A 15440-nucleotide genomic window follows, 5' to 3' on the forward strand; every position below is an offset into this window, starting at 1 on the left:
GTTTCCCTCCTGCTGACCTGTTGCTGCCTATGTGATGCCATCCCTGAATTTCCCTGACACACACTCCATCTCCCAGGATTGCACTGCATCATATTCCCTTTGTAGTACAGACCATGCTATATTCCAACTGATAGCAGAATCAGGACTAAGTTATCTGCAAACGTGTTTACCTCTCCTACTAGACTGTGAGCTTGAAGGCAAGAATCGTGTTATATTTGTCTCTAGGTCCCAAGTGTCTAGTTTAGTGCCTAGCACGATGTAACCATTCTATAACTGGCTGTTTGAATCAGGGAGGTGGGAGGGAGGGAGGGAGAGGGAGCAAAGGACGGTACCCCTCTCTCTCTCTCCTAACAAGGCAAGTTCCTTTTAATCATCCTGTCCGTCATCACTATATTTTAGTCTTGAGCACCTACCAAGTGCCATCCTGGATCTAAAGATGAAAGAAACAGCCTCTGTCCCCAGGTTGTTCACAGCCGAGAAGATGAAGGAAAATAAGCAGAGCCGGTTACAGTGTAGTTCACGTTTACGACTCATTTTCTGCTGGTTGATATTTTGGCAGCAGAGAACTTTCTGAGCCCCTCACCACCCCCTTTTTCTCACATAAATCGCTGTAGACTTTTAATTTCCTCCATGTTCCTCTCAGATTAGTCTGCTACCACATCATGCTCATGTTGCAAACTCTCAGCGACCAGAGAATAGATGCACCTCATTCACTCTGGGATCCAAGATTCTTCAAGTCCACCTGCCTGTCACCTTATTTCACACTCCAGTTGCTCCTCTTCCACTAAGTCATGGGCTTTGATCTTCACCTTATGGGCAACAGGGAGCAGCTGATACGACTAGATTAGTATCATAAAAACATTTTTCTGGAAGCACATAAATTTGAAGGGGCAAGTTGGAAGACAGGAGACCCATGAGGAGGGCTGAAGCCAGAGATGAAAGGGCCTGGCCTAGTGAAGATGTAATCAGAGTTTGATTAAGAAATACTGGATGGCCGAGACATGGAAACAACCTAAATGTCCATCGACAGACGAATGGATAGAGAAGATGTGGTGTATATATACGATGGAATATTACTCAGCCATGAAAAGAATGAAATAACGCCATTTGCAGCAACACGGAGGCAACTAGAGATTATCATACTAAGTGAAGTAAGTCAGACAGAGAAAGACAAATACCATATGACATCACTTATATGTGCAATTTAAAATAGGACACAAATGAATTTATCTATGAAACAGAAACAGACTCACAGACATAGAGAACAGACTTGTGGCTGCCAAGGCCAGGACAGGGGGAGGGACGGAGTGGGAGTTTGGGGTTAGCAGATGCAAACTATTATGCATAGAATGGATAAACGACAAGGTCCTACCGTACAGCATAGGGAACTATATTCATAATGGAAAACAACACAAAAAGGAATGTATATATTTATGTATACCTGAACCACTTTTCTGTAGAGCAGAAGTTAACGCAACATTGTAAATCAACTATACTCCAATTTAAAAAAAACGAAGAAATACTGGAGAGTGAACCTAAAGGATCTGGTGGTCAACAAATGTGGGAATGAAGAGAAGAGAGAGCCAAATATGATTCTGACATTCCTAGCCTGGAAAGGCAGAAGGAAAAGAATGCTATTTAACACAGACAGCTTGGCAGGAAGCACTTGCTCTGGAGTGTCCATAAGGCATCTAAGTAGTGATAAGCAGAGGAGTGGGCGGTGCAGGTCTGAGCTTCACAGAAAGGCGAGAAGCGGTGCTGAAGGCTCATGCCTGCCTTGGTAGAGGAGGGGGGGTGAACGGAAGAGTCACCTGCAGCAGCTGTAGCGTAAGAAGGGAAGGCGGCCACAAATTAAAATAGAGAACAGGTGGGGCTATTAGAACCCAGGAAGGAAAGTAACGGGTACGGACCGGAAAGCAAGCAGGAGAAACAGGCATGTGACCACAACAACACCCCCAAGAAGCTGGAGGTGACCCCAGAAGAGGTCTTGGGTGACAATCTGGAGAGGAATTTCATCTGAATATTTGGAACAGAAGTCAAATTGCTGGGAGTCGAAAAGTCTCCAGAGATGATTCAGTCTCTTGCAAAGCTACGTTCTTCAGCTTAATGAAAACCAAGGGAAAAGCTCATTAGAAAATGAGAGTACACCAAGAACTATATTCAATAACCTATGATAAACCATAATGGAAAAGAATATTTAAAAAAAGAATGTCTTTATATGTATACATGAATCACTTTGCTGTACAGCAGAAATGAGCACACTGTGAATCAATTATACCACAATAAAAAAATTAAAACTGAGAAAATAACATTGTAAATCAACTATACTCCAATAAAATTAAAATAGTAAAAAAAGACAAAAACAAAGCCATACTAAAAAAAAAAAAAAATGAAAGTAAATAATTATAGAAGGCCACCTCTGTCTGGCTTTTCTGAAAAGTAAGTTAATGTAAGGCCAAGATATTCTTTGTGAAAAGCTTTTTAAGATAGCAAATATAATTGGCTGCCATAACTAGTAGCAATACGGAATACAGACACATCTGTGGGCATGAAAATTCAAATGGATACATAGAAATGGAAGAGCACCCGAAGGGTACTTACCGTATGAGAGAATCGTTTGGTCCTGCTAATAAAATGTTTGCCGTTACCACTTGCACTGCTAATGCCAAGTTCAAATATCCCAGGTATTTTAAAACCAAAGCTGAAACTAGACTTGCTAATTGTTGTCCTTGTGACATTACGTTCGAAATCTGAGTACGATTCGTATTCTGTCAGTGCAAATTCATATTTGCCTTGGGTCTGAAGGAAGAAAAAAGAAAATGTTCCTTATGTCATTTGACTTATATCAATTCAATTCAAGTCAACAGATACCCACTGTACTCTTACTATGTTCCAGGTACTAGACTAAGTGCTCCGGACACAAAATACTCAAGAGGCGCCCACATCTCCACCCCCAGCGTTCTTGATCCAGCAGGAGAAACAGATGTGTCCAAGCTGATACTCAGAGGTGGGCGCTTGATTTGGACGTCAACTGACAGAAACGTAGGAGAACATTCTGGGCTGTAGGCAGAGACGTGGAGGTGGGCAAGGGCAGGGTGTGGTCCAGAAACTGTAGGGATGCTAGTGCAGTTGTATCAGAAGATACAGGAGTGAGGGGAAGACAAAGGTGCTATGAGAGAGTGTGCTGGCATCCAGATGCTGAGGCTCTGGATGACCTGCCAAAATGTGAGCTTAATCCAAGAATGAGCCAACCGAGGAAGCAGCAGAGCATCAGGAAGTTCGTGACAGGCTGGAATAGCGGTTCGGTCGGAAGGGATGGATTTGGGGTCAGAGAGAGAAGCCAATGCGGAGGCCGTAAGAGGAGCTCAGTGACAGCTGATGAGGGGCTGGTGAAAGGCAGTGCAGGGGCGATTCAGGGACAGGGCAGCCAAGTGCCTTTGAGAACTTAGAGGAACTGTTTGCTCGAAAATCAGTGCTCGTGGTGCTGTGCACAGGGAACTGCCAAGGGCGCTGCCTCGGTGGCCTCCTAGTGACCAGCCCCAAACCGTCTCCGCCCACACCCCGCCGGCTTCTGGATACTTGCAGTCCCCAGAACACCTCAGCTTCCGAGGAAGAGAAGCAGGTGTGATTCCAAGCGTGGCGGGGAGTAAGGCACCCAAGGTGGGAGGCACCATTTTCTCGTTGGGTAACCCTGGACATTGGCCTTAATCTCTCTGTGCCCCAGGTTCTTCATGTGTAAAATGGATACGATAACGGGCCCTTCATTGGGCTTGTTCTGAGGGTTGAGTTTATGTGGGTGAAACACTGTACAGTGCCTGGCACAGGGCTCAAAACACAGCTATGGAGAGAGGAAGCTCTATATCCTGCCTGGGCCAGGAGCTCTCTTTACCAGGAGGATAAACGGCTACTCTGAGATCCTCCCTTGAAAGCGGAGGCCACAGGGATGGAGCTGGACACCACGGGGGAGGGTGTGTTTGTCCCAAGGCTCATTTTGTCTTTTTCAGTCAATAAATATGTGTGGGGAGGGGAGCAGAAAAGGAGAGGGAGGAGGGATAGCAATCTAACCTCAGGACTGCACAATTTTAGACGTGAAAACTACCATCCACGTCATCCAGTCCAGCCCCTCCTTTTACAGATGAGGAAACTGAGGCACAGAGAAGAGCAGGAACTTAGCCTAGAGAACTGGGACCTGTGACAGAGCCAGGCCCGGCACCCAGGTCTCTCCCTCAGTCTCAGGTGTGTGTGTCACACTGTAACACAGTCTATTCTAAACTCCACTTCCTGTGAGATTGCTTTTAAGTCTGCTTGTTAATAACACAGGCTTATCTTGGTAGAGCATTTTATAACTTAAAAAAATGCTTAGAACAAAGCCTGGTTCTAATAGGCAAGGACTTGATAATAACAAGAGTTAACACTTCCTGTCATCTGGCTGTCTCTGGATGCTAGGATTCTTGCATGTCTGTCATGATGATTCTAGTGTCACCTGGCATCTGAGACATCTATCTCTTTGCCGCTCAATTGACTACATTTATTCAAACCACTGGCTCGTGATTCCAGTCATGAGGTTAAGTCACTCGCGTCACTTCCTACCCCACTGACCGTTTGCTCTTCCATCACTGATATAATTCTTTGCCTGTAATGTCTATATAAACTCTGGAAGTCTAGGTAGGGTGTCCCAGCTGTCATACCAATGTTTATATATATGAAAGTCTGTGAAATTTGTCTGTGAAATTTTCCAAAGGCAAAATAAAGTATGGACCTACAGTGTCTGTATTTGCTTTTGGTACAATTATGAAACTGAAGCTCAGTTTTCTCTATCTGTGGCTATAAATAAAAAACAAAAATAGCCTTTTTTTCACCCCCCAAAACAAAGAAGAGTTAGCACTTCCTGACACTCACCAATGAAACCAGGTATTGTGTGTGCTAAGCATTTACACTCACTAATCACCTCACTAATCCTCTGCGTGCAGGTAGAACCTTTATAACTCCCATTTTAAAGACAGGAAAACGGAGGCGCGCAGCCTTCGAGATGATATAGATGGTAAGTTGCAAAGGCATCTGTGAGACTCCAAATCCTAAGCTTGTCTCTTCAAGGGAGCTTTTGTTATTACTGTTAGTATGATTAAGGCTACTACATCTCTGTACTGCCTGTACTATACATGGCATGTCAGCCTCACCACTGTGTCCAGAGGAAGGGACCACCCATTTTACGTATGAAGAATTGAAGCTCAGAGAGAAAAAGCGATGCATCGGCGCTCGCCCAGCAGGCAGGCTGTAGGCCGGGTCTGGATCCGTGCTACTGGCTGCTCTGCCAGTGTCCCTGCCGTGGCCCTGCGGTGGCTTCCTGGCCGGCACATACCTGTGGGATGAAGTTTTCCACATTGTATGGCTTCCGAAACCTCGTGTTGAGTATGTAATGGGGGGAGCACGCACCGGCGTAATACTTGTGATCGAGAACTGGGCCCTCCAAGTTGTTTGTGAACAAATTTATCCTGCAGGGAAGGGGCGGAGAAGGGTAAGAGGTGAGGGTGTAATCCCAACTGGTAGACCTACTAAAGGACAGCCAAATTCCTTGGTACAGCCCTCAAGGCCCTCAATATCTGGATGAGACACTTGTACCAAGCTGCGTGCATTAGAGGTCCTCATTAGACCCCGTGCTTGCCCCATTCATGTATTTATTGTTCTGCACCTACTGCAGTTGCCTTCTAAGAATGGTCTAGCATGGGAGGCAAGAACATGGACTCTGCAGCCAGATGCTTGGGGTCAAATTCCTGCTCTGCCATTTACGAGTTCTGTAACCTTGGGTACACCAGTTAACCTCTCTGTACCTCAGTCTCCTCATTCATAAAATGGGAACAAAGAAAATCTTATCTCTTGGAGTGGTTGTGAGGATTACACGTGTCCATATTTGTTAAATGCTTAGAACACTACTTGGTCTGTGATAAAGGCTTGTTATTATTTATGCGTCTGTTGTCTCCCCTAGATTCTGTGCTCCTTGGGGATGGTGGTTTTCTTCTTAATTTCTGTATGACCCCCATCACAAGACACTAAATTAATTCCCATTTACTGAGGGTCTAACTGGAAACAGGCACAGTCACAGATGGCTCAGGGCATCACCTTACTCAATGTCCCTGAAGCCCTGGATGCCATTATGTCCATTTAGAAAGAATGAAAATCCTGTCGTGCCCCCTGCATCGGCAGGCGGACTCCCAACCACCGCGCCATCAGGGAAGCCTCATTTATTTTTTTTAATACTGTAATAATCAATTACACATATTGGCTCACTGAATCCATGGGTATTATTATTATACCCATTTAACAGATGAGGAAAGTGAGGTACAGAGAGGGCAACCGAACTGCCCAGCAGCTGGCAGGGCCAGGACTCAAAGTCTGAGTGCCTTAAGTCAAGAGCAGAGTCTGCTTTCTTCCCACCACACCCGTACCAGCTGACTCTTGTGTATTAGTTTATTACCATGGCATTAGCTTATGCATCCCTCACAGATTGGAAAGAAGGGTATTACTAACTTCCGTCTACAAATGACAAAACTAAGGCACCGCACAGACAAGTGCCTCAGCCAGGGTCCTGTGGCCTGTGAGCCGTATTTCTGCCCCTCCTGCAGGGTCCAGTCAGCCTCTGCTACTGGCTCTGAATGTCCACTCTGTCACCCTCTTTGCTGTGTGACTTCTGAGAACTCTCTTAACTTTCCAGGCCTCAGTTTCCTTATCGAGGAGATGGGGCTTATAATCACTAGTTTCTAAGATGGTCCTGAGAGGAGGTTTTCCCCACCTGAGGCATCCGTATCTCTAATGACAACCTTTCAGGATGGAGGTCTGACGTTCATTTAGGAAGAGGGAGAACCCCATCCAGGGCCACTCTGCTCCCCACACTGCGTCTGAAGGGATTTGTGAGGCGTCTGAAGGGAGGCCCTCCTCTTCCCCTGGAGGCTGAGAGGCTGCAGAGCACAGCAGGAAAGGAGGGTGGGCACCAGGGCAGTCTGGTCCCTTCTGACCCCTCATCTCCCCAGAGGATTTAACCAACTCAGAGGCCTCCAGATTGGCTGCACACAGAGTGGCTGCAGAGCCATGCTGGAAATGCACTCCTTCACTGGCTAATTACTTAGCACCTTCTCCTCTGGGCAAGCCCGATAAACAGATAAACCTCCCTCGCAGCTGTCAAGGGGATTCAAAGGTAACGCTTCCCACTGGCGATCTATTTTACGTTTGGTAGTGTATATATGTCCATGCCACTCTCTTGCTTTGTCACAGCTCACCCTTCCCCCTCCCCATATCCTCAAGTCCATTCTCTAGTAGGTCTGTGTCTTTATTCCTGTCTTACGTCTACTTTGTTATAAAGCAGAAACTAACACACCATTGTAAAGCAATTATACTCCAATAAAGATGTTAAAAAAAAAAAAGGTAATGCTTAGAAAGTACCTAACACAGTCACAGAGCAGGTGTCAAATAACCCTTCCCCCAGCCCTCGTGTGGAGCCTCCGCGGCCCCAACACACAGCTCTGCTCTCAATGCTCCCTCCCTGCAGCTGCGTAGGTCCATCTCTCCGTGGGGATGTGCTCCCGGAGGCCCTGGGTCTGTCCTCAGGGAGCAGCCACAAGCATCCGCGTACACCCCTGCCTTTTTCAGAAAGGAAAAAGGAGCCAATCTGTTTACAGGTCCCTCCCTGGCTCTTCTCCAGAATAGCATTTAACTGTGTGCCCTTCCAGCTCTACAACAGAAGGCGGTAACTTACCCACTGGCCAGGCTGCCAATGGCCCAGTATTGGTCCATTTCCTTATAAATCCTTCTACAGTTCCCCTCATCTGACTGGTCTCTCCACAGTCTGTCCCCATTACAAAGAAGTCTGCGGTTTACACACCTCCCTGGGATGGAGAAAGGGGGTTACCCACGGTCCGAGGCCAGTAAGATGGGGGGGGGAACTCACATGGTTTGAGACCCACCGTGGGCCGGACACTTTGCTGTGCCTTTAATGCTCTGTTTGCATTAGTCCTCATGTATCGGGGTGGGTGGGTAATGGAATCCACAGTTTATCCCCCCAAAGAAGCCAGTGTTATATTTCTGAAAGTACTTGAGGGCAGATCCGCTAGGCAGGGGTCGAGTGGCCAGACAGGAAGGAAGGCTGGACTCCTCTGCTTGGCACTGGTGAGAGGTGGTGGGTTCGGTGGGACCTTCCAAATGTTACCTGACCCCCCCACCGCCTCAATTTACTCATCTGTAAAATAGAGACTCCATCATACCTACCCCCTAGGGTTGCTGGGGATTTAAATGAATGAAACAGTACTGGCTCATGATAAGTGCTGGATATGTGTTGTTATTACCATTATTAGTGTTTTGATGGTCCAAATGCACATTGCTGGTAAGTACTGGCAGGAGGATTGGAACCTATAGCTTTCTTATCATAAACTCTCCCCACTAAACCACACTGCCTTCAACACCAGAGCCATTCGGACTACTTTTATTTTTTTTTTTGCGGTACGCGGGCCTCTCACTGCTGTGGCCTCTCCCCTTGTGGAGCACAGGCTCTGGACACTTTTGCTCCTTGGGTGGCTTTAGTACATTCACAGTTTTGTGCAACCATCTCCACTATCCATTTCCAGAACATTTCCATCACCCACCCCCCGCAAATAACTCCATATCTCCCAATTCCCCTTTTCCCCCATTCCTTCACAACCACTAATCTACTTTCTCTCTCTATAGATTTCCCTATTCTGCACTTTCATATAAATGGAATCAACTTCACAGTGCTGTCTGATGTGACGGTCTTCTTTCATTAAGCATAACGTTTTCGAGGTTTATCTATGTTGCAGCATATATAGGTACCTCATTCCTTTTAATGGCTGTATAATATTCCATTGTGTGGATATTCCACATTTTGTGTATTCATTCATCAGTTGAGGGACACACAGGTTGTTACCTCTTTTGGGCCGTCATACAAAATGCTGCTATGAACATTCTTGTATGCTTGTATGAGTTTTTATATGAACCTATGGGGTTTTTTTGTTTTTTTCTGCGATATGCAGGCCTCTCACCATTGTGGCCTCTCCCGTTGCGGAGCACAGGCTCCAGACGCGCAGGCTCAGCGGCCACGGCTCACAGGCCCAGCCGCGCCACGGCATGTGGGAGCTGCCCGGACCGGGGCACGAACCCGCGTCCCCTGCATCGGCAGGCGGACTCTCAACCACTGTGCCACCAGGGAAGCCCCGGACTACTTTTAGATGATAAAATTATTTGGACTCTGCATGTTGAAAATTATTTGCTTCCTTGAAACGCTTTTCCCCCATTGACTTGACTTCCTTTCTTATTTGTATATTCTTGGGGGATAAAGCCCCTAAGACAGGTAACCTTTTTTCCTCAGATGTGTCTGGTCACTTTTAACCAATGTTTTGGGGTATTAAAAGCAGAAGAGTAACAATCTGGTTTTCATATGTTCCTTACAAGGCATTTAAACTAAAGCCTGCCCAAATAACCATTATGGCTTTGGTCAGAATCATGGAACACTGGTCATAATTAGTCCATGGACACCCTGTAAAAGTCTTTCAGATTTATTGGATGGAGTTTCGCCTTTGCAATAAGCCCTAGAAATTGCTCTAAGAATCACTAATTCTTTCTGAGAAGATCCCTAAACACAGTCCACATGGTTACAGAGAATGTAGAGAGTTGCAACTCCCATCTAGATAATTTGGGTCAAAATACTCTTATTTTTGCTGGAGCCTTGGAGAAACAGAGAGGCATATGTTTGCCTGAATCAGCTAGAGGAATGAATTGAAAAGACAAGTGTTTACTTAGCTCTGCCGCTGATGATTATTCATTTGTGTGCGCCTTCCTTCCTCCCTTCCTTCCCTCTGTCTGCCCGTTCATCTGTCTTTTCTTTTTTTCCCTTGCTTCCTTTAATCGAAAATGCTTTATGACTATCTCATGGGTTAAGGGTTATGTTGTACTTGGCGATACAGAAATGCACGGGACCATCTCACCAAAGAGCTTTCAGAGATAAATGATGCTACCCACCCTATTTAACTGTTGCAGGTGGCTTTGCTACATTGTATTTAGCCTCAAACCTCTGAGAAAGCCAGCAGAACTCATGGTCTGCAAAGAGCTTTCACATCCATTGTGTCACTTGATGCTTACAGCAAACTTGTAAGGTATTAACATCACTTCTGATTTTCTGTTTAGAGAACCAACAAGTGAGAAGGTTAAGTGACTTCTCTAAATTACAAAGTCAAAGTAAGATTTAACTCGGGAGTTCTTAGTCTAGCACACATAATTTTGGTGTCCATAATGTCAGTGAATGTAATTTGAATTCCCCGATTCCTAATTTTACCTCCTCCACTTACCTGCTATACGATCTTGAGTGAATAACTTCTCCAAGTCTCAATTTCTCAATTTGTAAAATGGGGGTAATATTAACACCTACGTGGTAGAGTTGTTTTTATGAAATAATACGTGTAAAAAGAGGTCAAGGGGGCCTCCTGACCTGACACATGACCCTGATCGTGAGCACCAGGCAATGGCCAGTCCTCCCATCATCATGTGCCATTGGCTCACTTGATAGCTTTCCCCTCCCACTCCTGTGTCCCTTTATACCTACCTGTCTGCGCGCACACAAAGCCTTCACATTGCACTCGACTTCTGCATGGTCTGTTGGAAACACAGTCTTCAACTTCCTTGTCAGAGAAGCTGCACGGTTCCCCATGGAACTGAGAGGGCTGGAGCAAGTAGGCATGTCTGTACTGTAGCAGAGAGGAGCAAGGTGAACCAAGGGCAGAGCCTTGGAGACCTGGGGAGCTAAGGGGTACACTTAAGGATCTATATTGCCATTGGCTGGTTGTCTATTTCAAATAGACTGGGAGCCCTCTGACAGCAGGGACCTTACCTTCAGTTTCTGCATCCACAGTGATCGGTAAAGATCTGGTAAATGTGGGGAAATCGTGGGCTTTGGAGTCAAAGGTAGTAAGTGCCTTGATGCAGCCAGTTCAGTCTTTCAGCTTGATTAATCCAATGGGTTGATTCAAGTATTCTCATTTACTAAGTAGCTTATAACACAAAAGCATGCACTTTGAGGCCACTGACTGATACTTTCTAATTATGTGATATCAGGTAAGCTACTTAAGCATTGTGATCTCAATTTACTAATCTATAAAATGGGGATAATGAATTACCTAAATATACAGTTATGGAGTTTCAATTATATGTATGAGATATATATGAAACCTCATGTTGCCTGGTACACAGGAGGCACTCAATTGCTTGTGCTTCTTTTTCTTTTTAATTATTAATAATTTTTAGCAGTCGATATTTCTCTCTCTCTAGATTGTTTATTCCAGAAATATTGATTGGATTTCCAAACTTTTGATTGAGCCACCCAGTGTTGAAAAAGGTAGGTGCTATTTATGCTTGTTTGGTTTTGATCATAATCATGCCCTCTGGGCTGCCCTTGAGGAGGCCACAGATGGTGGTGGTGGTGGTGATGATGGTCAACACCAGGCAGTGACAACACAGTGCAACTGGTGCCATGACAGCGGCAGTACCGAGAGCTCTGTAAACGCAGAGGGGAATCCACAGTGCACCCTTAGGAGATGGTGAAGCGACATCTAAGCTGAGCCTCAGAGGATGAGTAGACATGTCAGGCAAACATGGAGAGCTGGCTGAGGAGGGGAGAGAAGGGCAATTTGGGTGGAGGGAACTGCTGTGCCAAAGCTGAGAGACTAGACAGTATGCACCTTGTTCCAGGAAACAAGAAGAAATCCACCACAGCTGGAGTGAAGAGTGAAGGAGGGAGAGTGGCAAGAGTTGGAGGGAGACGTAGCCAGGAGCAGGTGAGGCAGGGCCTCCCGGGCCTCAGTAAGGCTGGATTTAGTATTTCATTATGGGGAAATGAGAAACCAGTGCAGAGGAAGGAAATGATCAGATTTGGGTGGCATCCAAATGCTAGCTGCAGTCAAGATTTTGGTACCACCAAAGGGGGCAAAGCAGGATAGCAGCCCCTTTACAGACTGACATGTTAACCAGCCACACTTATTACGTGCATGGTATCTGGAAATCTAGAAAAGAAACATAGACAAGCATCCACCCATGGTCCTTTGCTTTCCCAGAGTCTTTCTTCCTGGAAGGCAGAGGCTGGCAGGACAGGGATAAGGTCTGCAAAGAAGGTGCTAGAAGACTAGCCCCAGGCACCAGAGACAAAATGGGTTTGAGGAGTGTGGAGATGACGGAGGAAAGACATCTCCCAACTCCAGTCGAAAGGTTTTGATGAACCCCCAGCCACTGACCCGGCAGACAGCAGTGATGTCCACTGAGGGACCATGTGTAGCAAAGTCTGAGTGCAGAGCTCTGTCTGGCTGAGTGAGTGGATGGATGGACGGCTCATGCTGGGTCTTCCTGGTTTATGGTGCAGATAAAGCAATTATCCAGATAATTGGATCAATGTTGATCACATCAGCAATAATGCCTACTTTGGGAACTGAATGAGCCTGCCTGGCTCTCCACATTGATCCAATTAAGTGTGCAATTGTCCCGGGCCTACTTCCACAGCCTCTTTAGAGTCCTAGCCCATGGCTGGTCCAGTTTCCCAAGGAGCCGGGGAAATGAGAACCGTTCCCTTTTCTCTGACACATATCCTGTTCTCAGAGCTGGCTCCTGGGTCAGCCCTCCTGTGACAAGGAAGATCGAAGAACAGATACTGCAGAGACTGTGTGTTTTGACTGGTAGAATGCTAGACAAGGAGGCCAGTGGCCTGAGTTCAAGGTCTGTTTTTGCTACTGGGTGAACCCAAGAAATCACTTACCTGCCCTGGGTCTCTATCTATCTGCCTAACAGAAAGTGTAACAATTATCCTCCCTTCCTTATAGAGATGTCAAGAAATATGATGAGCTCAAACAACACATGTTTATGGAGCACCTCTTACATGCAAGACATTGGCCTATACACTGAAGATACAGTATTGAATACGTTTTTAAGCTCTCACCATTTAATGGAAAGACCAATAAATAAAAGAAAAGTAAATGATAAGTGTTAGGATACAGGAGGAATAAGGAGCTATTGCAGTTCATAAAAGGGTATCCATCTAAGGGCAAGGGGGGCTGAGAAGTCAGGGAAAGCTTCTCAAAAGAGGCGGCCGCTAAGCAGTTTCAAATCATGAGTAGGTGTTAGCTGGTGAAGGAGGGGGAAAGTTCACTCCAGCCTAAGAAAGCAGCATGAATAAAGGAACAGACAGAGTGTGAAATGGTCAGAAAAATACACGTGTCCTGTGTGCTGGCATGGGGGATGTTCTATGGAGACGTAGGCCCGGTCTAAGGCATGGGGGGCCTTGAATACCATGAGTCTGGGCTTGATCCTAAGGGCCATGCATAGACTTTGGACGTCCAAGCTGGGGCCAGACTGGCCAGACTTTCATTTTCAATAGCTCCCCCGGCTGCACCATGAAAGATGGATTGAAAGAGCAAGGTTGGAGGTAGGAAGTCTAATTAAGAAGCTGCTGGGCTTCCCTGGTGGCACAGCGGTTGAGAGTCCGCCTGCCGATGCAGGGGACGCGGGTTCGCGCCCCGATCTGGGAAGATCCCACATGCCGCGGAGTGGCTGGGCCCGTGAGCCATGGCCGCTGAGCCTGCGTGTCCGGAGCCTGTGCTGCGCAACGGGAGAGACCACAACAGTGAGATGCCCGCGTACCGCAAAAAAAGAAAAAAAGAAAATAAAATAAAAGAAGCTGCTAATGGGAGCAAGGACAGATATGCTTGGAAAAAATCTGAAAGATCAAAGAAAGGATCTGATTGCTCCTTGGAAACTCAGAGGAATAAAATCCATTAATTAAATCAGCCAACATTTACCCAGGTCCCACTATGATGCAGGCACTGTCAGTAATGCCTCAGACGATCTGGCTGAGGATTAGGGCTCCTGGAAGCTTAGAGGTCTCCCAAGGCCTGGGTACCTACCCTTTTCTTCTGACAAGGATCACATGTGGTCCAGGAGGACCAGCTGGACAGTTCGCAATCAATAGGCATTGAGGTGACATCCACACTCCGCGTCTGTCTAGCCTTGGCGAGGCTCTCGTTGACTGCATTTGACTCAAGAGAGGGTGGCCTTTCACCCCTAAAAGGTCATCACAGAAAAGAGAGTCAAGTATCAGAAGGGAATTAAATATACATCCAACCACCTGTCTGTCCATTCAATAAATATATATTTGCTCATTTGTGCAAGGCTATTCCTTTATCAGTCAAGTATAGGTGGATTCATTCAACAAGTATTTGTTGAACCCCCAGTTACTGCCTGACATTATGGCTAGCTAGGGTCAAAAGAGTGCTGAACTCTGATCAGAAGACAGTCCATCAGCAGCTGGATGATCTTGGGCTGGTTTTTCAACCTCTGTGAGCTTCCCTTTTCTCGCCTATATAATATAATGAGAGAATCACACCTAGCTCATTAGGCTATTTGTAGGATTAAATAAGAAAGTATACGTGAAAGCACTTTATAAACTCTAAAGTGCTTTAGATATGCAGGGATTACAACCACAGCTAGATGTATGACCTCAAGCAATACCCTCCCCATCTTGGGGCCTCTGTTTCATCCCCTGGAAATTGAGAAGTTTGGACGAGGTGGTCTTTACGTTGCCCTCTCACATTATGAGTCTCTATGAAATTTTGTCTGAGGACAAACCATGTTCAGGACACTATGCTAAAGAGGATACAGCGAATTATAAGACACAGGTTTTGCCTTCTGAAACTCAGTTTCGCTTAGGATAGGAAAACAGAAACATGCCTCACGCCTTAGCTCTTCCGGACTTTATCCGGTAGGCAAGGTTTTTAAGCATGCAGGCTCCACGGTCAGAGCTGAGCTTTAGGACATCACTGTGGCTGCAGTATGGAGGCTGGGTGGAGGTGGGAAGAGCCCTGAGGCAGGAAAAGCAGGCAGGAGGCTCGAGCAGTGGTACCAATGAGTGATGTGAGCCTGCACCATTGCAGCATCCAGGGGAGACAGAATGGGGAGGACAGACTTACTAGAGGATTCTCAGGTGGAATGGATAGAGTGATGGGTAATAGGATGGGGGGTGTGGGTTAGAGAGAGGAACAGGTTTAGGTTGATGCTGGTTTCTAGTTTGAGTGGGTGGGTGAGTGGGGAACTCAGGAGCAAAGGAATCTTTCGAGGATGATGGAGTTGGGATAAGCGGAGTTCCAGGTGTCTGTGGAATACCTACATAGAGTCGTTTGATAAATAGTTCCTACATAGTTTTGGAACTCAGGAGAGGGATTTGTACTAGGGATACAGATCTGATCATGAAAAGCTCTGGGAGAGGATAAGACTGTTCTTGAGAGATGCCGGCCAAGGACCGTGGGGAACATAAGCACAACAAGCAGACAAGGAGAAGACTGGTGTCTGCCAGGCCAGAGCGAGGACAGTACATAGGGGTGGGTAGGGGATGGGGTGAGGCCAGTGGG

The 15440-nt window shown here is 46.3% G+C and overlaps 1 protein-coding gene across 1 annotated transcript in view; it reads right to left on the minus strand.

Annotated features, from left to right (window-relative positions):
- C8B (complement C8 beta chain) overlaps positions 1 to 15440 on the minus strand; it is a 42267-nt gene that overhangs the window by 21420 nt on the left and 5407 nt on the right. The window contains exons 2-6 of the mRNA XM_007462565.1: positions 13941 to 14097; positions 10601 to 10742; positions 7748 to 7877; positions 5360 to 5492; positions 2602 to 2799 (exon numbers count right to left, since the gene is read on the minus strand). Coding sequence (XP_007462627.1) covers positions 2602 to 2799; positions 5360 to 5492; positions 7748 to 7877; positions 10601 to 10742; positions 13941 to 14097 — 760 coding nt within the window. The remainder of the gene's footprint in view (positions 1 to 2601; positions 2800 to 5359; positions 5493 to 7747; positions 7878 to 10600; positions 10743 to 13940; positions 14098 to 15440) is intronic.

This window comes from Lipotes vexillifer, unplaced genomic scaffold, assembly GCF_000442215.2.
Source record: "Lipotes vexillifer unplaced genomic scaffold, Lipotes_vexillifer_v1.1 scaffold54, whole genome shotgun sequence".
NCBI classification, from domain to species: Eukaryota; Metazoa; Chordata; class Mammalia; order Artiodactyla; family Lipotidae; genus Lipotes; species Lipotes vexillifer.